At 42.7% G+C, this 25,296-nt stretch overlaps 1 protein-coding gene across 5 annotated transcripts; it reads right to left on the bottom strand.

The window, feature by feature from the left end:
• Positions 1-2,602: 2,602 nt before the first annotated feature.
• LOC310988838 (PHD finger protein 20-like) lies at positions 2,603-23,422 on the bottom strand. 5 transcript variants are annotated; one of them, XM_083975612.1, is made up of 18 exons: positions 23,382-23,422; positions 21,590-21,669; positions 21,235-21,406; positions 21,031-21,115; positions 20,036-20,109; positions 19,691-19,916; positions 14,904-14,987; positions 14,712-14,771; positions 14,200-14,386; positions 13,989-14,119; positions 11,546-11,668; positions 11,332-11,418; positions 11,064-11,206; positions 10,845-10,944; positions 9,224-9,419; positions 8,886-9,102; positions 6,620-6,896; positions 2,603-5,432 (listed from the first exon to the last, which is right to left on the bottom strand). In XM_083975612.1, the coding sequence occupies exons 2-18, from the start codon at positions 21,667-21,669 to the stop codon at positions 5,296-5,298; spliced, it is 2,379 nt and encodes a 792-aa protein (XP_083831738.1). In that variant the 5' UTR covers positions 23,382-23,422; the 3' UTR covers positions 2,603-5,295. The 5 variants fall into 5 exon arrangements, with proteins under 5 accessions (XP_083831738.1, XP_083831740.1, XP_083831739.1 ...); XM_083975614.1 differs by having other exon boundaries at positions 14,001-14,119; XM_083975613.1 differs by having other exon boundaries at positions 19,691-19,913.
• Between the last annotated feature and the right edge of the window lie 1,874 nt (positions 23,423-25,296).

The raw sequence follows: 25,296 nt of genomic DNA, 5'->3' as shown, positions 1-25,296 counted from the left end.
GGCCTGAGACCGAGTCAAGACTAAGACCAAAGTAGTCTACAAGAGACCAAGACTATGAGGGGGCTGAGATCGAGTCAAGACCAAGACCTAGCTATACCAAGACCAAGAGTTTGAGGGGACTGAGACCAAGTCAAGACCAAGACCAAGTCAGGGAGAGAAGTCCAAGACGGAGACCAAACCAATGTGAGACCAATTTCAAGACACTATTGGTCTTGAAGCCAAGACCAACTTAGTTTCAGCATTTCCTAAACCAAAATCTAATTGTCTGTGGTATGATTTGTGTCACTTTTGGGGTCCTTGATGTAGCTATAGGTTTTACTGTAAACAAAACTGGAACTCAGTGTTTTCTGCCTTTGATTGAAACAAAGATGCTCTGAACGTTTGTTTCAACTGGACTAGACTGTTTTCAGGATGGCTGTCAGAAACCTTCAAAAATCTCAGAGGCTGCTGCTGTGATTAAAACTAAACTCGCAATAAGAGGGGGATTCATCCTCTGATGAAGTGATGGCTGCTGCTGAAGTCAGACTGATCTGTTGCACATTAATCCCATGGAGGCATAACAGACCAAGCTCTTCAATACTCACTGCCCTTCGTGATGCAAAGATTAAAGACAGGATGATAACTCTCAGAGTAGGTTTGGGGTGGTTTTTCTTCATGGCTCATATGTTGGGGACTGCATGGATAGGGGGGGTTATTGTCGGCTATGCTGTGTATTTGCTCTACCTGTGTCATCCCACGTTCAAAGCTCATCTCTACACAGATGATTCATTTGCAATCGGAATGCCATTTATTATTGGCTTCCAACAAATCTAACTAACACCTGTTTTCACCTTCTTTAGACACGGACCCTTCTTCTGATGACTGATCATCTGAAGACTCCAGTGTGTAAATTTAGCCTGTTTAGCCTCCTCCTTGCAGCTGGCAAATGTCAGTGTTCCACAAATACAGCCAATGCGTTTCTCATTTCAAGATTGTGATAACTTAGATTGAATCATTCTGTGAATTTCTAAGTCTGATGTTTTACGTGTAATGATGTGTAGGCTACACTTTCTGTGATCAATATGTGATCAAAAGGGAGGAGTGCAATGGAACATTTTCAGTGTGTACCTATTTATTCACTTCTCATGTTTTGTGCTCTCTGAGAGATTGTGCATGTTCTCACCTAACATCGCCTGGTTCTTTGGTGTAGAGCTGCAACAATTAATCGATATCACACAATAATTGATTATTAAATTAACCGTCAACTGTCGGCTTGGGTAATTGTTTTTAAAGAAAAAAAAGTCAAAATTCTCTGATTTCAGCTTCTTAAATGTGAATGTTTCTTTGTTCCTTTATGACAATAAACTGAGTTTCTCTTGTTTGTGGACAAAACAAGACATTTGAGGACATCATCTTGTGGTTTGGGAAACACTGATTGACATTTTTCAACATTTTTTAACATTTTATTTACCAAACAACTAATTGATTCATCGTTTAAATAATAAGATTAAGTTAGTTGCAGGCCTACCTTGGTGCACATCCTAATCTATCTCAGAAAGATAGATAGTTCACTGGGGTCTCAAAAAGTCTCTGTTTTATGTATTTTTTGTTCCACTCCTTGCAGACTGAATTGCACTCTGTATGACCGATGACCTTCTTTGCAAATAATAAAACCCTTAAAAGACAGTCGATCTCAACATCTTTATTTCAGCTCTTGCCAAACAAATTTCCACAACACTGTACAGTGTGGGGGGAGGGCCACTGTAGCACACACACACACACACACACACACACACACCATAAGGGAGTATCCTGGTGGTCTGTGAACACATAGCGAGACCATCTGGCCAACTGGACTTGCTCATAGCACAACAACACAAACAAGGTTTGCAGCAGAGGAGCATACAACAGCATCATGCTCAAACAGAGGTCTTTACCAGACCTATGTGACAAAGAGTCACAGACAACATGAATAACTGACCCAATCAATCCTGATCCACTTCTCATTATATATCATATATATATATTTTTACAACCCGAGTATCTAAGCATACTGATACACAGAGAATGTGGTGGCCCAGTGTTATTTTTTGTTTTTCAGGCTTTTTACACATTTATTTTTGAAAGGACAGCAGGAAGTGGGACAGGAATGAGTGGGAGAATGGCACACAGCAAAGGTCCACGGGTTGGAATCGAACCCGGGCCGCTGCAGTGAGGACTAGAGCCTGTGTTTATTGGGTGCTTGCTCTACCAAGTGAGATAAATGATGCTCGCAGCCTGGGGCACCAAAAAGGGGAAAATAAGGAGAAGGATTCTAGGGGCCCAGTATGATAAAATAATATAACACTGAGTTATTAACTTATAATCACAAATATATTTTGTACTGGTAACATGAATTTAATTTGTTTTTGGAAACATGGTCAAGGACGCATTTGTGACCACATTGAACACAAGTGTAAACGGTAACGCGTCCTGTATCTCCATACAACTACGCAGGAGGAAATACTTTTACTATTTATTTTCTTTCTTTTTTAATTTACCCGGGCAAATATGTGAATCGGATCTCAAGGTGGACACTGCCAGGTGTAAATGCTATCCGGAGACACATGTTAATCCCAGTGTAAATGGGTGAGAGTTGCAGCCAGTAGTGATTTTCATTGTATTCAGTGTGCTCAGTGCTTCCCCTACCAAGCCAATTATACTCCTAAATATCATTGTGCCTACTTTTACAGCATCAAAATAAGATTTCTTTTCATGGGGCCCAAAATCTTTATAAAAATGTATAAGTCGGGTTCAGTGGGGGAGGGGGCACATCCTGATAGCTGAGAATATTATTGTCAGATACCGCCCCCCTCTAATAAATATGGGGATAGGCTCCCACATGCTTAGTTTTACACTGTTGACTTGTATCATCAGAACAGACAGCAGCCCCCCCCCTCAAATTAAGATGAGAGGGGTGGCCATCAGGTACCACCACAACCTCATTTTAATCCAGACAAAAAAAATTTAAAACATTTTAAAACGTGACACATACGAATACACACATGAGCGGAATTTCAGCATTTTAATCAAAGTTTGAATTCCTCAGAAAACTCTTGCTTCATGCTTTAATCACAGTATGAAAATACATGAGAAAACTTTGAAGCTCCGTGTGTGAACTGCTGGTCCTCGCTAACTCCCCAAAAACGATAACATGACCAATCATGTGTTTGCATTCAGACGTATCAGGTGGGAGATGCAGCTGTAGGTTTCCAATAGGCTGCAACTTAGACTCATCCAAGTTGATGATGACATGTTTGAAACTGTGGTGAAGTGGACTGGTGATCAACCATGAAAACAAAACAGCTGCACCAGCAGCAAACATTGTGACGAGCCTAAGACACATCAGGAGAACTTGTATTAAAGTCTAGTGGTCACTGGAGATTGTAAGAATAAATCTGTCGTCACATCAAGAGAAAAAAATGTGGTAACATCAAGACATAAAAAACATATTGAGAGAAATTGAAATTGAGTACTTGTTAACCACTTTTCCTGTAATATTTAGATTCTTGCCCTAGAAATTTAAACTTCTTTTCTAAAATGATTTTCCTTGAAATCTCCAGTTTCCCCTAAAACTCCACTGTGGATCCATAACTAATCTCTCTATATCAAAATAAAACTGCAGCTTCAAATAGCTGACATCTTGCATAAAAGTATAAAACATTCAATTTGACATATTTACATTTTAAATTGTTTTTGTGTCACAATGGATGAAGCTTTTGATAACTTTATTGAAAAATATGCACCAACATATTATGAGGCGGTGACCTTAACTGAAGAAGGCCATGAGATGCTGCTGAAAGATCTGAAACATCACTACACTAAGTGAACCTGTGAGCTTATTATTATTATTTTGTTCATATTCGCGGAAAACAACAAGGGACTTTCATGGCCTGTCATCATGGACATTTGTCTTTGTAAAGTCAGAGAAACATAGAAACATAAAAAAAAAAAAAAAACTCAAAAGCTCCGATATGAATCTGCTTAAACCTGAAAAACTAAGAAGGTGAGAGAACTGCACTGAACTGAGCTTGGGACAAAGAGAGGAACTACTCAGTGTGAAACTGAGGAAATAGAAAAGTTACATAGATTTATAATAATAATGGATTATTTTAAAATAAATGTCTTCAGAACGTAATTTGATTGACCTCTGGAAAGAGCAATGATGTGCCAAGTTTTGAATTTCAGCTTTAAGATTCTTATTCCTGTCTCACCCACTCAAACCAGGTTGACATTTTGCTGCAAAATCCCTTAACTCCTGTGTTATCAACACAATTAAGGGATTCTCTTGTGGGAGTTCAACAATAGTGAACTCACAAATTAGTCCCATAAACTATTGCAATTAGCTCCTAATGATCCTGAACTGCTCCATAACAGAGGAACATCTGTGTAAATACATCCACTGTGCAGTTATTTCTACAGCACCAAGCTAACAGTTGGTGCTAGTAAATGCTTATCAAGCTATGTAGAGCTACTTACTACACTTTCTTTGATTTGTAATTGAATGAAATGAAAAATAAAGGACTGATCTAGAGAAAACAGGATGATGCTCAGACGGCTGTTACTACAGACTGTGCTAACACAGCTGGAGTGTCAGCCATCACTGTGCCTTAACAGCATAATATTTGTTCTGTGACCAGAGTTCACTCTGTATTTTACTTTGAAGGATAATAACCATGTTTTAAGTAACAGAGAAAACATTTTCAGTGAATACCAACTTTCGTACAAAATATCAAACAAATAAAACCACTGTAGAAATGTTTAGACCAAAGCCTTTCCTTGTGTTTGTCAGGTGTTACAGCTGCTGGAAGATGATGTATGACAGTACCGTGTCATACACCATCGGTCATGTATGACACTGTATTCAGTCTGAACTCAGCTGGAACTTTTTGCTGACGTTCCACGTGCTCCTCATGACATGGACGACAGCTGCCGACCCAAAGACAATCCACAGAAACCATCACTGATCAAACCTGGGGTCACCACAAACTGTGTGGTTGGACACGGAGCGGTGTCCTGTTGGAGGCGATACAAAAATCACCTGTTCAGTCACTCTGTAATAAAAGCGGCCTCACTGTTGCAGTGCACCTTTTGTCCACCTGGCGGGCACTGTCCCCTGACTGTGTGGAAACAAACCCACAATTGTCCTTCAAGACTGAGAGAGACTCAATCTCAACCCGTCTTTAGTGTCCACCCTGAGCTGGCCTCGCCGGTCGGTCAATCTGTCTGTCTGTGACTTGCAGGAGGTCAGGGGTCAGAGGTGATAGAGAGGGGCTGTCAGCGGTAGACCGACAGACTTCTCACAGTGCAGAGGTCACGCAGTAGCCGCCTGATTCGCTGTTTGAGCTGCGGCAGACGGGACAAAGGGTCGGGAGGCTCCAGCTCGCCCGAGTGGTCCAACCAGGACTCTAACACTGGAGAGAGAGACAGAGGGATTCAGTTTGTATATTACCAAGCAGCTGAGACTGTGCTCCTATTGCCATAATCCATCTATAGTCTTAGCAGTAGCAGTAGGTTCATTACCTTTAATTGTCAGTGCAAGCTGTTTTTAGATCGGCGGAGCAGAGACGCGAGCTGCTCAGCTAACGCTACAGTGGTGCATGGAATTTCCACGTTTCCCTCATCAAACTAAATACACAATCCAACAACTCCAAAATGCTCTCGTGGAGAAGTTGTGACCTACACAATCGCCACGCTATGAAATAATAACGTATAATTATGTAACATTATGACACATGAAGCAAATACTCAGAACTACTTGCGCTTTTGAAATCACTCTGACTCTGCTGAAGGTGCGTTCACACCGGACCTTTTATTTTTGTCGCTGGCGACAAGTTTACATATTAAGTCAATGCAAACGAGCGACTGAATGATTAATTGTTGGACTGAGTATTTGATGAGTTTGATGAGGGAAAGGCGGAAATACCACGCGCCGTGCAGAGCTCACGTCTCTGCTCCACTGATCTAAAAACAGCTTGCACCAACAATTTAAGGTAATGAACCTACTCCTAAGACTATAGGGATTATGGCAATAGGCAAATTTGCTAAAATGTTGAAATATCCCTTTCAGTAATTACGGGGTGTCCCCGACTGAGAATTTTCATAGTCAAATCTGATTGGTCAGATTTTGCCTTTTGTCGAATCATGTTGTTTTTTCCCTCATTGATTCATGATCTCGTTTGCACCTTTTTCACACAGGGCCAGGTAGGTTTGGATAGCTTTGTTCCCTTAATGAATGAAATCATCATTTAAAAACTGCATTTTTATTTACTGAGGATATCTTTGTCTGCATGTTTACACTCCTCACACCTGTGCAATGTCCAGAAATCACTTCAAGTATCTATTTATTTGGTTTTTATACTTATTTATTTTAACTTATTGTATTTGTGTTATTAACAGAACAATGCTTGTAATGTTGTTCTGCTTTACATCTCTGATATTGTTCTGAACGACAAATAAATCTGAATCTGAAAGATCAACAGATATCAGGAGAGTCTATAACACTCGCCCTGCTAGAATGGTACAGACAAAAATGTGGCTCCTCCCATGTTTTTCAGTGTTACTAAAGAAATGTATGTGTGTGTATGTGTGTGTGTGTTACCGTCAAGCTCTCGCTCGATCAGGTCCATCCTGGCACTGATCTGGTGGTGCAGAGACTCAATGTGCTCCAGCAGGTTCAGCTGACACTCGGCCACGGGCGCTGGACGAGGCTCGGGCGTGTGCGTCAGAGCGTGCGCGTGTCCCTCGTAGTCCACGTGCGTGTGCTTCTCTGTTTTTATGCTGGTGTCGGCGTGTGCGTCTGTGTGCATCACAGCATACCTGCCATCGTCTGTGGTGGTGTCGGTCACTGGTGTGTCGAAGGCTTCAGGTTTAATTTCCTACAGAAACACAGATTCACTGTTTTAGTGAAGACAAGGAGGATTGAATGCGAGTGTGTGTGTGTGTGTGTGTGTGTGTGTGTGTGGGCTTCATGTTAACATGACTCCCTCTGTGAAGCTGCCCTCTGTGCTCACACTCATAGAGCACTAGGAGGTAAAAATAGTCCCACATTTACCACAACGAGCCTCAAACTGGTTGTCAGGGGTCTCGTAGCAACAGCAGGCGCCTGTTTAACGCTGTGAATAAAAAGCGCATTTCTTAAATGTCTCTGTGCTTCTCTGAGCTCAGCTGGTCTGAACATCACATCCCTCCATCCATCATCTGCGCTTCACATGGTCACAGTTTTAATTCAGAGTAAGTGAGCTGATTAATGCAGACCACGGGTATAGAGGTGAGGGGACGCCGTCCGCCCACTTTTATCATCAATGTTATAAAAAAAAAGTAGGCTAATACTACAAAACCACTAAAGCAATAGACAAAATATCTGACGACTTGCCTGACATGCCAATTCAAAGAATAATTATCGTTTTTTACAATCGGGACCTTATTTCTAGCATAAAATACGATCATTTACTCACCCAGAAACTTTGGTGTCATTACAAGTCGTTCCAACGAAATTAGATCCAGCTGAGAGCCACGTATATCCATATAATGCGAGAACACGGGGCAGCGCAATGCAGCCTCTAAATAACACATTATCCACCGCGAAACTTGTTCATTTCACCAATATTTTGTTATGATACACTAGTGCTATTCCCCTCTGAGTCCGGGGTTAGCTGTTATCAACATCCGTGGTCTGTAGGTTGACCTACTGACCTCTGACCTGGATGATGTCATCTCCGACCGCTGTGCGGCGCGGCTTGTTGCTACCGCTAATGCTATGGTTCGTTTCTGCGTGTTTCCAACTTGTCAGAACAAAATGAGCAGCTGGATGAAGTTCAGCTTCCACAGGCCTCCTCTCCTCAACCTGGACTCACTAAAGCTCCGGCTAGTTGAGATAAAAATGGACCCGAATGCCGAAGCGGAATGATTATTATCAGAATGAGCCGCGCAGTTGGAGATGACATCATCTAGGTCAGAGGTTAGTAGGTCAACCTACAGACCCCGGATGTTGATAACAGCTAACCCCGGACTCAGAGGGGAATAGCACTAGTGTATCATAACAAAATATTGGTGAAATGAACGAGTTTCACAGCAGATAATGTGTTATTTAGAGGCTACATTGCGCTGCCCCGTGTACCCGCATTATATGTATATACGCGGCTCTCGGCTGGATCTAATTTCGTTGGAACGACTTGTAATGACACCAAAGTTATCTGGGTGAATAAATGATCGTATTTTATGCTAGAAATAAGGTCCAGATTGTAAAAAACGGTAATTATCTTTTAAGACTGCCATCACTGCGATCATGTTCTTTACATGTTTACAATCCATCTATAAAGTTTAGGGATGTCAAATAATATCTGATAATGAACATGTGTAATATTTGCGACTAGAAATCCTGTAGTGTTTACACTATAAGATCAGAATCCGATTGGTCAGATCTTGCCTTTACTCGACTAACCATTGAATCATGTTGTTTTTTCCCTCATTGATTCATGATCACATTTGCATCTGTTGCATCTGACAGATTAAACAGCCGATATATCATGAGTTATTGGCACAAAGAACTTCTATGTAAAGTCAGATGTTCAGCAGCAGTGAGCTCCCCCTTACAGTCAGAATGGTACCATCTTTTTTTCATAATCACATTTTGCAACAACTGAACGACAAGGTGGATCTATTTCTTGTGTGTCCTGTTCGTGAGGTAATATCAGCTCAGAGAGCGTGTGATCTGTCACCTGGAGGACTGAGTGCTGAGCTGAGGCGGACTCTGATTTGTAATTTTGGGTTTGATGTGATACTAAACGTTGATGCAGTCTGAAGATAACCATGTCAGAGTTGGGAGATAAAGGTTCATGAGAACAGCAACGGGCTGTTTTTTTTACCTTCAGTTCGCAATCGTATTCCTGCTTCACTGCTACCGTTTGCGTTTCCTTCTCTCTCTCCTCTGCTTTTTCCCATGATGCTCCAGGCTTCTGGTAGCAGTGCTCGCTGCTGACGTAACAGACGGCAGGGTCTCCTCTCGGGCTCGATGTCAGTCTTGGCCCCTCTTCCCGTCGCCATGGCAACTTCCACAGCTGCAGGTCCGGGTGGGATGGGAAGCTGTGCAGACAAAAAGACACACACACACACACACACACACACACAGACAGACAACCGACTGAGAACAGGGCTGTGTGGATTATAACACGTAGAGTCTGAGACCATGGTTAACTGTACTCACTGTAGGAGGCTGATTTTGAGCTGCAGCCCACTCAGGACCTGACTGAGACCGTGTATGTGCGACAGCAGGCAGCTGGTGTGTGTGATCTTGGAGGAGTTGATCTCAGAGTAGTTCTCCTTCACACATGACAGGCCAAACATGTGACCAGAGATCAGGAAGTCAGGCTCTGACAGGAAACGCTGGGCCTGCTTCCAACCTGGACATCATAAATAAAAATACACTATACATGAACACTGGTGATACACAGAGCCATGCAAGAAGGGAATTCAATAGCAAACTTTACTAAAGGAGTCATCATCTGGTCTTTTTAAAGTATTCAGTCTCCCTTGAATCGCTTAATAATTTCAGTTTTTTTACAATCTGGACCTTATTTCAAGCATAAAATACGATCATTTACTCACCCAGATAACTTTGGTGTCATTACAAGTCGTTCGGACGAAATTAGATCCAGCACTATAATATATCCGTATAATGCGACAACACGGGCAGCGCAATGCAGCCTCTAAATAACACATTATCTGCCACAAAACTTGTTCATTTCACCAATATTTCGTTATGATACGCTCTGAGTCCGGGGTTAGCTGTTATCAACATCCGGGGTCTGTAGGTTGACCTACTGACCTCTGACCTGAATGATGTCATCTCCGACAGCTGCCCGGTGCGGCTTGTTGCTACCGCTAATGCTACGGTTTGTTTCTGCGTGTTTTCGACTTGTGAGAACAAAATGAGCAGCTGGACGAAGTTCAGCTTCCACAGGCTTCCTCTCCTCAACCTGGACTCACTAAAGCTCCGGCTAGTTGCGCTAAAAATGGACCCGAATGCCAAAGCGGAATCACTATTATCAGAATGAGATGACATCATCCAGGTCAGAGGTCAGTAGGTCAACCTACAGACCACGGATGTTGATAACAGGTAACCCCGGACTCAGAGGGGAATAGCACTAGCGTATCATAACAAAATATTGGTGAAATGAACGAGTTTCGTGGCAGATAATGTGTTATTTAGAGGCTGCATTCTGCTGCCCTGTAGACTCACATTATACAGATATACGCGGCTCTCGGCTGGATCTAATTTCATCCGAATGACTTGTAATGACAACAAAGTTATCTGGGTGAGTAAATGATCGTATTTTACGCTAGAAATTAGGTCCAGATTGTAAAAAACGGAAATTATCCATTCCATCCAATCCCACTGTTGAATTAATAAACTGTACACCTTGCCATGTGGAAGACAGTGAAGGACTCTAACATTACTTTCTAACTTTATAAAACGTTGCTGCTCTGTGTTTGTTGTCTACAGGCATGCTGCGCTTGCTGCTGACACGTGATGTAGCCTCACAAACATGGAATTAAAGTGAATCAATCGGGGTCATGGATCTGGCGTCAGCCCCATTATCCAATACCCAATCCAGAGGTCTGATCAGTCAAGGGAAAACACTTGTGCAAATGTGCAGCTCCTTTAAATGTATTCAGCTATAAACATGTCTGATTTGTGGTGAAATATCTGATGAGGGAGTAACGGGTCACAGCGGTAAATGTGAGGTAGAACTCACGACAGATTCTTACCTATTCATGAACACTGCACACAAACAACACATCAAACACAGAGTAGTGCGTCGTACCTGCAGTGTGTCTGCAGTAGTAGCAGATGTAGTTATGTGGGACGTTGTCTTCATATAAACCCATACAGGTGCCGTGCTGCCAACACAGACAAGACTCACACTACACACACACACACACACAAACATCTGATTAGGAGAAATGATGACAAAGCCCAGAAAATATCTTGTCTAATAATATCTCTATACATGCGTGTGTGCAAGTGTGTGTGTTTAGGTTACCTGGATCATGAAGTCATTCTCCTCGTCCACCTCACACACACACCTCACCACTTCGCACTCCTCTGTCTCCATAGCAACAGGCCAGGAGGGCGTGTCCTCTCCGCTCTCGGCTGTTAATGTGGACCAGTCGCTGCCGTCTTCAACTGAGAGCAAAGTCACGACAAACCTTCATATTCAGTGTCAACAAACCAAACATCTGCATTCCAACATGAAGAGGAAGTTCTATGCAGCTTTTGTGTGTGTGTGTGTGTGTGTGTGGTATTCCCACCTTGTGTTTGTGAGTCCTGTTGTCCAGTGGTCAGTTTCAGAGTTATCGGGGGTCTGTCTGAGCTCTCATCATCACTGCCACAGAGTCCTGAGAAGTAGACGGATACGATACAGTGAGAAGGTAAGGTAAAGATACTGTTTTGAGGTGAAAGGGACACATGGACGTCGGTGATCTAAAAACAGGTGGCAACTGTAGTTTCTTATAAGTTTCTCACCCGACTGATTTTTCTTCTTCTTCTTCTTCTTTTTCTTCTTCTTTAGTTTGACCCTCAGGAAGTTCTTCCTGTCCTTTCTGCTCTGTCCTCCAGTTTTCTCCCTCCCACCATCCACCATCACCTCTGTTCAGACAGCAGGTCAGACGGGTCAGATAGAGTAAAGCTGAACGATTGCTTGAAGGAATATTTCAACATTTTGGCAAATTCCAAATTCCAAAATTGCCATAATACCCCCAGTTTTAGGAGTAGGTTTGTTACCTTTAATTGTCGGTGCAAGCTGTAACGAGCCTACTCCAAAAATTATAGGAATTATGGCAATGGGCGAATTTACCAAAATGTTGAAATATCCCTTTAACCTCAATATTAACCACATTTAAAGCAGAACTATGCAGGATTTGGGCTGTAATTATTGTGGCTCAGAGTCACTGTGATGGTAGAGTGACCTATTATGAGGTGAATGGGGTCTAGGCCAATGCGCTCACCCCCCCCACTGGCTGAAAACCGCACTTGCAAGATCAGTCCTCCGTCTCGGTGTTACAAATCTCATCAATGGATGGACTATCGCGAGAAACTGCCTTACGGCTGTACGAGATAAGAACGCAGATGACGTCATACATGTCATGAATCGTGATTGGTTTGAGTTCGGAAAGTCGGAGGAAACCATGGAAACATGTTTGTACTGATGAAGTTCGGCTTGTGGCTAACACGGAGCTAATGCTAACAGACACACACACACACCATTGATCTTTTATAAGATAATGTAATACATCATGACACACACACCTTCGCGTTTTGGAACCTTTATTAATGTGTGTGTATGTCTGTGTCTTTGTGTCTTTGTCTGTGTGTGGCCGTATTAGCGTTAGCTCAGTGTTAGCATTAGCTCCCTGTTAGCGTTAGCTCCGTGTTAGCATTAGCTCCCTGCTTAGCAAACACCGCTCTCTACCTTCAGCAGTAAACACAAGCACGTGTAGGGGGTGGAGGGGGTGGTGGCGGCGGCGAGTTTTTTTTTTTACGAAAGTGACATGTGCCTCCCAGAACTGTGGGGGAGCCCCGGAGAGGGAAAAAAAGAGAAACCAACGAAGGAGCGAGCTATTTCCGGCCGAGTTGCATAGTTCTGCTTTAAGCCTGAATCAAGGACCTGTGTTTGGACAAAGATGTTTGTGTCTTGAAATATCAAAGCTGTGTCAGATATCATTGGTTGCGGTTCCATCCACCTTTTTTTATTGGCATTTTCAAAAATTGTGAATAAATACTTGGATGGAAACGATTCAAAAAAAGGCAGTAAATGCGCATAAAAGTTTTTACGCTTTGGTTGGGTGGATTTGTCAGCGTATCGATAAAAGGAAAATGCAACTTTTTGTTATGGAAACAGGTTATGCGAACTGAGTCAGAGTTTGTGGGTGAAGTGCTGCTGGAGGAGAACTTCCCAAAAGTCCTTCACCCGCCGACGTTCAAACAAATGGAGAACGACGCCCCGGTCTCCCAGCTCTTGTCTCTGCACACCACAGCACAAACGCGCTCCGTAACCTGTAATCTTTTGTTCATGACGGTTAAGACTACACAAACACACATGTCGTAACATCGTATATGTTATGTAACGTTATCCACCGCTCCATTTATTGATTTTTCGCCGGCTTCATTGTAAACAGATGCACATGGGCGAGAGGAGCGTAACCAAAACAGCGGAAAAGCGAGCGGACTTGCACAGTTCCCTACTGTCTTTCTGTGTAAATATCTCATGTTACAACATGAAAACCTGCGGCTTATATTCAAGTGCAGCCTATAAGCTATATGTATTTTCTTTTAAAATTTAGCTGGTGCAGATTATATACAGGTGCGTCTAGTCCGGAAAGTACGTAAATTGTCCATGATGTTGAGTGTCAGCTGAGTGTCAACTGTTGTCATGGATACATTCACGCTCTCTTATGACGTAATCTCACGGCGCACTCCTCCTCTCCCAATAATCGCAAAACAATGACGAATGGAAACGGGCATAAATTCACATTTGCTTTTTGCGCATTTTCACAAAATCTGCTCTTACAGCAGAAGTAAGCGGAATGTTTGTGTTAATATAAGTCTTAAATAGTTCTATCTTCCGACAGCAATCACTTACATAGAGTGTTTGGTCTGAAACACGGGTCTCTCAGTCACTCTGCTCTGCTGTAAGCCGAAGAGAAAACTTTCCTTGTATCCTACAACCTTTATCCAATGAGGAGAGAGAACGGCATAAAGGGGCGGTCCTCTCTGTGTGTGCAGCCAAGGGATGCGCGTGAATGTGGTGACGTAGGGACGAGGGCGGGGACTGCTAACTCCATCGGCTGACAGGAAGTTAGCCAAAATGACCGGATCGCTTACTTCTGCTTTAAATTCGATACATTTGGATGTGTGTGTGTGTGTGTGTGTGTGTGTCTGTGTGTTCTGGTTGTTTCAGTTTTTATACCTCCATGTGTACCTGTCCTTTCTGTTCTCATAGTGCTGTGGTCCTGGTCGTCACGGTGACAGCTTGTATTTTGGTTCTCATTCTTCCTGTCTGACGCAAAGTCAGCTCCCTCTGAAGATGACCGCTTCCTCCTGCAACAACCTCAGCGTCAGTGTTGAGCTCAGCTTTCTATACAGTTTCTATACTCTGGGATTCAGAACCATCGACCTACCTCGGCGACTCCTGCTCGCCGCACTGCTCGCCGAGCTCCTGGTCCGAGTGGTAGTACTTGATGTGGTAGTGGAGTAGACTGGCCTTCCTGAACGACTTGGAGCAGCCTGCTGTGGGACACTTGAAGGGGTTGTGGTCCAACTCGATGGACAGGATGGGGGGAGGCTGGTTCTTTATCACTCTGTACACTGAGACAGGGACAGAGCATGTGTTTTCTTAGGGCGCAGTGTGTTGAGCCCTCAAGGCCGCCGTACTTCCTGATTCAAAGCATCATTTTCCATTTGATACTCTATGTCACATGTGTTCACACATTATCAAACCAACACACACAGCTGCAGGGGCCTAGTTGATGTTGTGGATGTGAGTGTGTTTTAAATCTTGGCACTATAATATTATTAGATACATTTCTCTACAACAATAAACTCCTATAGATTGTGTAGTGTGCATGTGAGGTGAATGTGAAGCATGTTTTGTATTGTGTGCAGTTTGTGTGGTGTGTGTGATTTCACTTACGTGGTTCTCTGCTGAACTTGTGTGTGGTGGGCAGGTGGGCTTGACGCTCCAACAGGAGTTCTGAGAGCCAAGACAAAAACTGAAGTTGTTACAGGAACACTATCACACATCGTTAGAGACTATTTTTGTTTGGTTGTTTAATGTTTTTATTTTGAGAAACTACACTGGCAGTATCTGAAATTCTCTGTTTACCTCTGTCAATGTGGGTGGGGTTAGGAACAGCTGGTTGCGTGGAGTCAGCTGCGATTGGCTGACTCTCAGCCCCACTGCTTCTACCTGGGGGAGGAGCAGTTAAAGGGATATTTCAACATTTGGGCAAATTAGCCTGTTGCTATAGTTTTAGCAGTAGGTTCATTACCTTTAATTGTCGGTGCAAGCTGTTTTTAGATCGGCGGGGCAGAGACACGAGGTGCACGGTATTTCCATGTTTCTCTCATCAAACTCATCAAATACACAACCCAACAACTCCAAAACGCTCTGGTGGACAAGTTGTGACCTGCACATTCACCACGCTATGAGATAATAATGGAACGTTACGAGACGGAGTCGTTTTCGAGGCAAATGTGTAACCGGAACTACATTCCAGACACGGCTGCTGGGCGGAGTGATTTCAAAAGCAAGTAGTTCTGAGTATTTGCTTCATGTGTCGTAATGTTACATAATTATACGTTATTACAGTATATCATAGCGTGGTGAATGTGTAGGTCACAACTTGTAATGAGAGTGTTTTGGAGTTGCTGGATTGTGTATTTAGTTTGATGAGGGAAACGCAGAAACACCATGAGCCTCCATTGTGTTAGCTGAGCAGCTCACGGCTCTGCTCCGCCGATCTAAAAACAGCTTGCACCGACAATTAGAGGTAATGAACCTACTGCTAAAACTACAGGGATTGTGGCAATAGGAGAATTTCCAAATTAATATCATCAACATGACAGTAGACAATGAACATGGTCCAGGTGTCTGTCTGGAGTAGGCTGACAAAGCATACAACGTCACCATAGGCGACCTTACCTACGTTTCAACCCTTTCAATTGAAGCCGCCAGGGGCCCCCCAACTGCCCGCCGAGTGTAAAAGAAAGTATAAACAATAATTCATCACCGAGGCAACGCCGCACAACTACAGTAGAAAGCTAACGTCTCCACCAACAGACAATGACACCTGAATAATTATTTAAGAGAGATGTTTTCCTTCAACGAGTGGACTCTTAGAGGAGTTTCTCTCGCTTGAAATAAATTCAAACTCATCTGAGGTTGACGATGCTCCAGGAGCGGCTGTCACCTCCTGCTCAAATTTCAACTGAGCAGGAGGTGACAAAATAACTAGACAGAGATAAGATGATTAGAGAGTTCTCAGCACTTCAAAACAGAAAGGGCAGATTTCTGTATAGGACGAATCTACGTCTGTTTGTCCTCTCCTATATGCTGTCCATGGTGCTGAAATGACACGGTGTACTCTGCTTTCATTACTTTTTTTTGCCAATTTAAATTCAGAGTATTGTTAAAGCTTATGGTATTTGATTGTGTTAAGCTGCCTATTCATGGCTGAAAATGCAGGTAATGATTTTGCTTTTTTTTAAAAACCAACTTCAATCTTCGTTTTTTCTGCTGATTCCTGGTTTCTTGGCCTGATAATGATTTTAACACTTCATCACAATGTATCATTTTACACAGGTATGTGCGTCCCTGGGATGCATGGATAGTGCGTTTACTGCGTCCTTTCAGCTTTTAATGAAGTATTGAAACGGGCCCCCAGATGCCTAATGCCGGCATTGAACGTCACATGCACCAATCAGCTTTAGGGGCCGTGTCCACCAGACGCGTTTTCAGCGCTCTGGGCGTCTACTTTCCATTCAAACCCTATTGAGTTGGGCGCTCACAGCGTTCAGCGCCCTCGGCGCTTGCTTCTTTTTGCGCTCGTCACTTTTCACCGCACTGACCAATCAGAATCATACGTTACCGACAGCAACACAACCGGAGACGTGGCTCGGTTTATATCATGACCCACACTTGTATTGAAGGTAGGCCGACCTCAGGGTCCATGTCAAAAGCTGCCGCTAATGCTGTTGTGTATTTCTGACACTCGTTGTAGTGTTTACATTAAACAAGGCAGGAACACGGAAGTGTCAGAGGACTCGTTTTGTAACCTAGCAACAGCGGCATTCTGATGAGGGAGAGAGAGAGAGTGCTAGGAAAGCAGCGCTGAGAGCGCTGTCAGCGTTAAAACGCGTTTGGTGGACATGGCCCCTTAAAGGAGAATTCCGGTCATTTTCTAAGTAATGCTCTACAGCTCCAGGTGCTACCATAGGAAAAGACCCGAGAAAAATATGTGCAGCCCAGACCTAGCTCTCCTCCTGCTAGCTGCGCAACATTGCAGTTATTTTTCTCAGGTCTTTTCCTATTATTTTTACTACTATTACTACTATATGCAGACCTGCAAACTCCAGAGAGTAAAAAAGGTGACAAGGTCCGAAAAACCAAACCACCCCCCCCCCCCCCCCCCCCCCCCCCGGGAGAAAATTTTTGTGATTTTGATATGCAAGTTATGCTTTTTGGAGCATTCCCAGTTAAACAGAGAGCAAATCTCTCATTAAAAAGACAGCTTTGAGAGAATAAGTACACCTCAATCAGGTGGGGTCAGCTGCAGAAAATGTTCACATTATTTGCCAAAATAATTATTATATCAGTTTGTACCCCTCTATTACACCGCTACACCAGAACAGACATGACCTGTGGCTTCAAGCTTTCTATGATTATATGTAGCCTACTGTTTACAGCTGAGAATATCAGGTATTGTCCCCCCTCCATTAAATACAGTGCTGTGAAAAAGTATTTGCCCCCTTCCTGATTTCTTACTTTTTTGCAGATTTGTCACACAATGTTTTTATTTATTTGTATAATATTTTGATGGGGCAGGCATCTTGGGAAGGTTTTCACCACTGTTCCAAGCTTTCTCCATTAGTGGATAAAGGATCTCACCATGGATCACTGGAGCCTGGATGTGAAGAGTGAAATTGAACCAGCTTTCCAAAAAAAATAAAAAGGTTTATCAAAGTTAGTTCATGATTTAACAAGAGGGGGCAATTACTTTTTCACATAGGATCAGGTAGGTTTGCATAGCTTTTTCCCCTTAATAAATGAAATCATAATTTAAAAAGTGCATTTTATATTTACTTCGGTCATCTTTGTCTAGGCTATTAACTCATTGAGTGCCAACCACGTAATTTCTCGACTGGGACCGGTGTTCCAGACCTGCTGTGGCCGAGAGACCATCACATTCCGCGGCGAGAGGCTGTGACACGGCACGGTGCGTCAGTGTTATTGTTGTTTAGTGGCGCGCGGCACTCAATGAGTTAAAAGTTGTTTGATGATATAAATAACAAGTTTGAGTAAGAAATCAGGAAGGGGGAAATACTTTTTCACAGAACCGGTCTGACAGAACACCAGCGGTAGAAGCAGGTCCATGGAGCTGTACACCGCGAACGTGCATGAAAAAACAAGCACACCGAATGTGCGGCGCGCCGCGTGCATAACTCGCGCCTACATTGAAAGTATGTAGGGCTGGGCGATATGAGAAAAAATCCTATCACGATAATTTTTTTCATATCAGTCAATATCGATATATATCACAATAGGACTCAAGTCACTGTTTTTGTCAAGCCTAAATGTTCCATCATACTCACAAGTGAGATTTGAAGATATCAGAAGGTTATTTCTGATTTAAATATTTATTTTTCGTCAAAAATTGAACATTTCAGATGTAATGATTAACATATAAAAGCAATGAGTAGCCTAATAACAGTTTCAGATAAATAAAACTGGTATTATATACAGTTAGTTTCAACCAAATAATTTGATTGGGCAAGAGACATACATGAGTGCTGATGTACAGTACAACAGCACTGGGTCTTTTTACAGACATTATCACTCCGCTGTTCAGGCGTTCTTTAACATTACATCAGACAGGAGTTAGGTCAGACTAGAGCCAGGCTCCCCAGGAGCTGCCCCATCTCTCTGCTGCTGCTGCTACAGTTATAAACGGACCTGAAAATTAAAACCCGGACCTGACGTGGTCCGTCTAATTAGCGATCATTCTCAGCCTAAACCCGGCTGAAAAAGAAAAAGGAAGAGAAATCGCCGCGGTTAGCGCTTGCTTCGCAAGTGGCCAGTGTTTAGGTCGGCACAGCTGAACAGTGTCGCTCTGGTGTGAGCAGCAGCAGCAGCAGCAGCAGCAGCAGCAGAGCGGCTACGCCGTGACTGCGCTCCCTTTGATGTGTGACGGCGGCCGGAGCTCGAGCCGCTCCGACTGCCTGGTGTCTCCGTGGTTAAAGTTCTCCTCCATTTTTTCTTTCGAGGCAACACTCATTCTCTCTCTCTTTTTTACTGGCGATGCCCCGCTGCTGACGCCAGGCTGCAGCAGCCCAAACATTACCACGTGTCGTTGTGCTGTGTACAGTCTTCCTGTGCTGTGTCAATCTAACCTGGTTAACCAGCCCTAAAAGTATGTGAGCAAAACACGCTACAGCTGAATGGCCCCGATGCACACACACAAACACGCTTTATCCAAGGCGCCTGTCATCATAGTTTTCTGCGCTCCACAGATACATCAGATAACTTCCCACGTGTCGTTTCAAAATAAAAGCTGTCCGATATGATTATCAAGACTCTATCACTCCCCCGCCGACCCCCCCCCCCCCAATTTTGAAAAACTCCCCGGTTCTGCACGATTCACGTAAACGACCCAGTTCACCAGGAGAACGGCGATTATAGCCGAAAGGCGACTAGTTTGCAGGTATGTATATGGTAGCATTCGGGGACCTAGAGCTGTAGAGCGTTATTTAGAAAATGATCGGAATTCTTCTTCAAGGGCACCTATGATGCATTTCATTAATACTTATGAAGCATCAATTAATGTGTAAGAAGTTTTCATTTTTAAACAAAAGTTCAGTACAATGAGAGTTGTCAAAGGTCATCTGCCTTACTGTCATCTGTTTTCTTCTTTGCTGGTAGATGGGAGGATGAGGCCTCTGCCTTTCTCTTCCTCTCCCCGTCCTCCTCATCAGCTCCTTCATTCTCCTCTGATGTGACCTTCTCCTCCGCCTCTTCTTCCTTCTTATCCTCTTCCTCTCTTTCTCCACCATCCTCCTCCTCGCTCTCCCCTTCCTCCCATCCCTCACTTCCGACCGCGCTTTTCTCAGATCTGGACTTCTTTTTACACACACACACACACACACACACAAAGAAGAAGAAAACACTCTGAGAATCAAACGATCAGTGACTGGTGAAGCCAATCTGGTGAGGACCAATGAGAAGTGGGTATTTCTTACTTCCTGGAAAGGTTTGACCTTGGTGGGCTTCACAGTCCGAACCACGCCGTCATAGAAACGCACTGTGTAGGATTCTGACACACACACACAAAAAGTTTTCTTAAAGGGATAGTTCCACATTTTGGTAAATTGGCCCATTGCCATAATCCCTATAGTCATAGCAAGCAATAGGTTTGTTACCTTTAATTGTCGGTGCAAGCAATTTTTAGAACGGCGGAGCAGAGCCGTGAGCTGCTCAGAGCTACGCTACGGAGGCTCATGGGATTTCTTGGTTTCCCTCATCAAACTCATCAAATACACAATCCAACAACTCCAAAACGCTCTGGTGGACAAGTTGTGACCTGCACATTCACCACGCTATGAGATAATAACAGAATGTTACCAGACAGAGTTGTTTTAGAGGTAAATTCATGCAAAACCGCTGATGCACGTTGCCTTCAGGGACAGTTTTTCAGCAAGCAGTCTCTGCATTTACCTCGAAAACAACTCTGTATCGTAACGTTCCGTTATTATCTCATAGCGTGGTGAATGTGCAGGTCACAACTTGTCCACCAAGTGGACTTGGGGACTTGTTTTGGAATTGTTGGATTGAGTTTGATGAGGGAAATCAAGAAATTCCATGAGCCTCCGTAGCGTAGCTCTGAGAAGCTCACGGCTTGGCTTTGCCGTTCTAAAAATGCACCGACAATTAAAGGTAACGAACTTACTCCCAAGACTATAGGGATTATGGCAATGGGCCAATTTGCCAAAATGTTGAACTATCCCTTTAAACATATGATCTGATTCTAAGACAAGATTTAAATCTCCAGCTCAGTTCAAGAAACACTTGAGTCTAAAACACAAAAATATTCAATTTACAACGAAAGAAATCAGAGGACAAAACCGCATTTTGCTGCTTTAAAAAAATTAAACAATTATCAAAACAGATTTTCTGTCAAACAACTGTTTAAGCACTAATGTACAGTGACATACAGTAACTCCACACTGAAACTCACCATCCTTGTTAACCCTGAGGATTTTGGCCGGGTAGAAACGACAGTCTGTCCAACAGGCCAGAACCTTTGTGCCTGAAACAAACATCTGAGAGAGAGGAGAAAAATCAAGTCCAGCAGAGAGACCAGAGAAGAGGAGCACAGACCTGGAAACCAGGATCAGGATAAAGAACATCTGAAACGACACACACTGTCAGTGGATCATACCGGTTGTGAGCGAGGGGGATTCAGACCCTGCCTCCTCAGACTGACTCGCTCCATTGGTCGAAGGTACGGCGAGCTCCACTGAAACCATTCATCGTGTCTACGGCTCCATTGACGGTAATGGATAAGGACCCTCTCTTTTCTGTAGTCGATCTTTTCAATCGTGGCTGCGTACCTGACAGGACAGAAATGTACCCCACAATGAGATATCATCAAATATTAAAGGTCAACTCAACACAAAAATTTGAATTTTCAAGGTTCAGTTTGTTCAGAAAAAGCTACAGTTTTAAATGTCAGAATGAATCAGTTACTGGGGTTTGTTTGGTACTACACGGGCGTGTTAGTGTAAAGTCCAGACCAATTCTTGTGTCGATCTCTGGCTTCCAGCTGTGCTCCGACCTTGAAAGTGATTCCTGGCCTTTCAGGAGGAGTCTTCATCTGCAGAGAGAGAGTAAGACATGGTAAGTAATAGGGCTGACCAATTAAGTGTATTTTCATCGTTATCACCATATGAACATGCTCTATAAACACATTGCAAAGGGTTATCTAGAATGTGATAAGTAAGGAGAGGAGGCAGGAGAGGGTTAAATTCACTGACTGAGTAATTTATCTTCTTAGGGTCTTGATGGCTGCAAGTAAAAAGGCCAACAAGGAACTTTTTTCAAAACTTTTCACAATTTTCTTATTTATCGCAAGTCAAATTGTCATTGCAATGTTGAAAAGTGTCGTTGCACATTTTGCTCATATCGTGCAGGCCTGGTAAGTAGTTAATAACAATTAATATTCCTTGTCTTTTGTTGTTATTAAGTGTATTTTTGTGTTGCCTTTGACTCCAAAATCTGTTCATTCTTGTAGGTTTAAGGCCGTGGCAGCAAAATAAAGCGCAATGCATCGTTTTCACATTCAGAATCAGTTTGCTCCAACTAGCTGTCAGAAACCTTAGAGTCATGAGGACAAAGGGTTAAGACAATGACATACAGCCAAACCCTGATCAAAACACATAATGAGTTCTCCAGTTTTACTTGAAAAATATCTAATTTGCTGGAGTGACTAGTTAACTAATTTAATCAACCAATTGCTGCAGCTCTATCTTCAACAATGTCTGTTTTTAGACTGTCACATTGATTTAACTGATCACAAATGTGATGCCAGATAGAAATACACCATTCTCGTGTGTAGCCTGGTCCAGGATGTGATCAGTCTGCTATTATCAGTAATCAGTATGGCACTTCAATGCGAATACACTCGTAAATTATTTGTATGGCTTCAATATTTTTTGTATAGTCCACAAACTTTCATAGGGAGCAAACTACAAAGATATGACGGACTGTTGTTTTCAAAATAAGTGCTCTTGAAAGAAAGAAAGAAAGAAAGGTACATAATGACAAACTGCCTTGTGTCAGGTTGCGTCGAATGCACGTAACGTGATGACACCACATGCTGGACGTCTCTGAGAGATAACGGCTGCAGACAAACAAACTTTTTAGTTTAGTTTATCCATGAGTATCCACGTAGCTCTGCCTGAATCTCAAGAGCTTTCATACCCGACTTAAAACATAAAAACTGAGGCAGATGGCGAGCGAATTAATTAACTAAAGACATTTCTGACATGTTTTGTATGTGGTCTGTCAGCGTCCTCTGTGAAAGAAGCTGATTGGGAGCAGGCAGCCGACGGCGCCTGTCGAGTCTTGTCACTGGAGGTTTCGACTGTCAGTCGGAAATAAGTCCCGCCTACTCCGGAGCTGCTCAGATATTTGACAGTAGCTAATATGCTAATGCTAACTGTGTTAGCTTCAAAGAGTAGCAAGCAATGGCATGAAGACTAAACAAGAATATGCTTCAAAATAACGCGCCTCTACGCTATAGTTGCACAGGAAAAGAGACAAACAAAGTTTTGAAGTTGTACATTAAGCCTTTCCAGTTAAATTGAGTTGTCTTCTCTCAATTCACTGTGAATAGATAAGCTAAGACAGCTACATGTTAGCCTGTGCTCAGCCTGAAAAGTCACAGTGACAGCTGCAAGCGGATTACGGTTTCGTGTTGGCCACTGAGCTGTCATGGAAGTGGAAACCTTTACAAAGCCGTCTCCGCTATTTAAACGTGACAACGAGCGTTAAATGCGCAAACGAGTAACATGAAAGCTTGTTTACCTCTGGCGCTACTCGTACACTGCACTCTTCATCATACTGTGATGACCGCAGAGCGCATGCGCGAATGAAGACGTTCAGCTGGTTGGTGTTTATCTCTAGGATATGGTCTGACTCATCTTAGCAGATGATAGTGGGTTTAAAAAGATTTAATCATTTGTACGTACTTTATAAATAGTTAGCAGATGTTTTTATATAGATTAACTATGAATTAATAAAAGACCAATGTGAAAAACCCCACTGGCAGAGGTTCTCATTATTTGGAAATACCGCTGTCATGAATATTACCAATCCATTAATAAATGTTGTGACTTCCATCTGTTGACTAACTGTTTGTTTATTCTCTTGACATAATGAGTCTATCATCAAGAAGTCATGTTCCAAACGTCAGAAGACTGAAGACACTACATGTCCCACTGATGACACCTAGAGGCAGCAATGTCTATTACACTGACACTCACTCAAATTGAAAGGACAACTAAAAACAGTTTGTCCTGAGGGTGGTGGTCAGAGGCCAAAGGGTAGCTGAAGTTTTATGGCTTCATATTGGCCCACTATTTTGGGTAGCCTATATTAAACAGCCAATCAGACAAAATCCAGTTGCAGTCCTTACCTCTGACATCAATGTCAAAAAAGAGTTTTAAGAATATCTGGTTCAATCATTTTATTATTACTATTACTTGCTCTATTGCCCATACCCTTGCCTGGTGGACTGATTATTTGTGTACCAACCTGTTTATAGAACCATTGAACCTTTTCTTGCCTGGGGTCTGCTTTGTGGGTCCATTAACAGTTAGTATCAGTGTATTTCTCTCTGCAGTAGGTCTGTGCTTCTGCCTTTCACCACAACTACCTTATTGATTCTATGTTTTCTGACCCACATACAGTAGAAATGTCAAGAATCGCACAAATGTCAATGTTTACACTGCACATCCTAAATTTACACTGTGCTTCTTAACAGACATTATTGGATTGATGGTTGACTTTGGAAAGGAAAGGAAACTGATCAGGGTTGCATACAAGCTATGAGTTTGTCCTCAAGTTCAAGTAAAGGACAAAACAATACATTACTGCTGAAACACGGGGAATGTGTTGTTGACAGCTGTAGTATTTGTGTTTGTGTGTGTTACATGGATGCATGTGTGTGTACATGCAAAACAGAAAACCATCTATTCTGTAAATAAATACAAATGTTACTTATTATTTACCTGCATCAGGATGTTCTCCATCACAGCAGGGTCATTCAGATCCAGAGAGGAGTCTGTTTCCAGCTTCATTCTCACCACCCTTGAAACCAGCCGGGCTGAAAAAAACAAACAAACAAGCTTCATTGGTAACACAGTTTAACAGCAGCACTGACATCTCAGAGTCAGTGATTACGACTTTCCATGAGCTTAGTGTTTGTTGAGTGCATTTTGTGGTGGACGAAGAATCCTGGCATTCCTGCATCACTGAAAACTTTGATCCCTACTGCATTTCAACTTTTCAAACAAGTTCATAGGGATCTTATATTTCATTTGATATCTATGGATACTAGGCTATCTATTTTTTTCACATAATATTCCTTGCGGTAGGTTTTGGCCTTTTTAGCAGCATGGCTCCAGAGATAGAAAAACATGTCAACTGCTCTTAGATAATTTGCCAATAAAATTGGTTCAGGAAGTCAAGGTAGGCTACATAGACAACAAATCCTGATAGCAGCAACTAGTAGTTATACACCAACATTTACTTAACTGAAACTTTGGTTCCCAGACAACAACTATATTACAACTAGTGGAAGAACTGTGAAGAAATTAGTTTCAAGTGCTCATGTTTGCCTATACCCAAGTCGGAGTTTGTGTTTCATACAGATGCAGCATTTGAGGTGCTGAGCATGGTATATATTTACCAGCTGAGCATTAGCATGTAGCATTGTCAT

Source organism: Trachurus trachurus (genome assembly GCF_905171665.1).
Source record: "Trachurus trachurus genome assembly, chromosome: 7".
Lineage (NCBI taxonomy): Eukaryota > Metazoa > Chordata > Actinopteri > Carangiformes > Carangidae > Trachurus > Trachurus trachurus.
The sequence above is the reverse complement of the archived record's forward strand: the minus strand, read 5'-3'. Positions and strand labels throughout refer to the sequence as shown.

Bases quoted from the DNA above. Each gene is read 5' to 3' on its own strand.
- LOC310988838 (XM_083975612.1), bottom strand. From the start codon at position 21,669: ATGAAGACTCCTCCTGAAAGGCCAGGAATCACTTTCAAGGTCGGAGCA. The intron at 14,988-19,690 runs GTAAGGCAGATG...CTCCTCCCCCAG, and splicing joins AAAGAAGAAAACAGATGACA to GTAGAAGCAGTGGGGCTGAG. The intron at 5,433-6,619 runs GTAACACACACA...CTCTCTCTCCAG, and splicing joins GATCGAGCGAGAGCTTGACG to TGTTAGAGTCCTGGTTGGAC.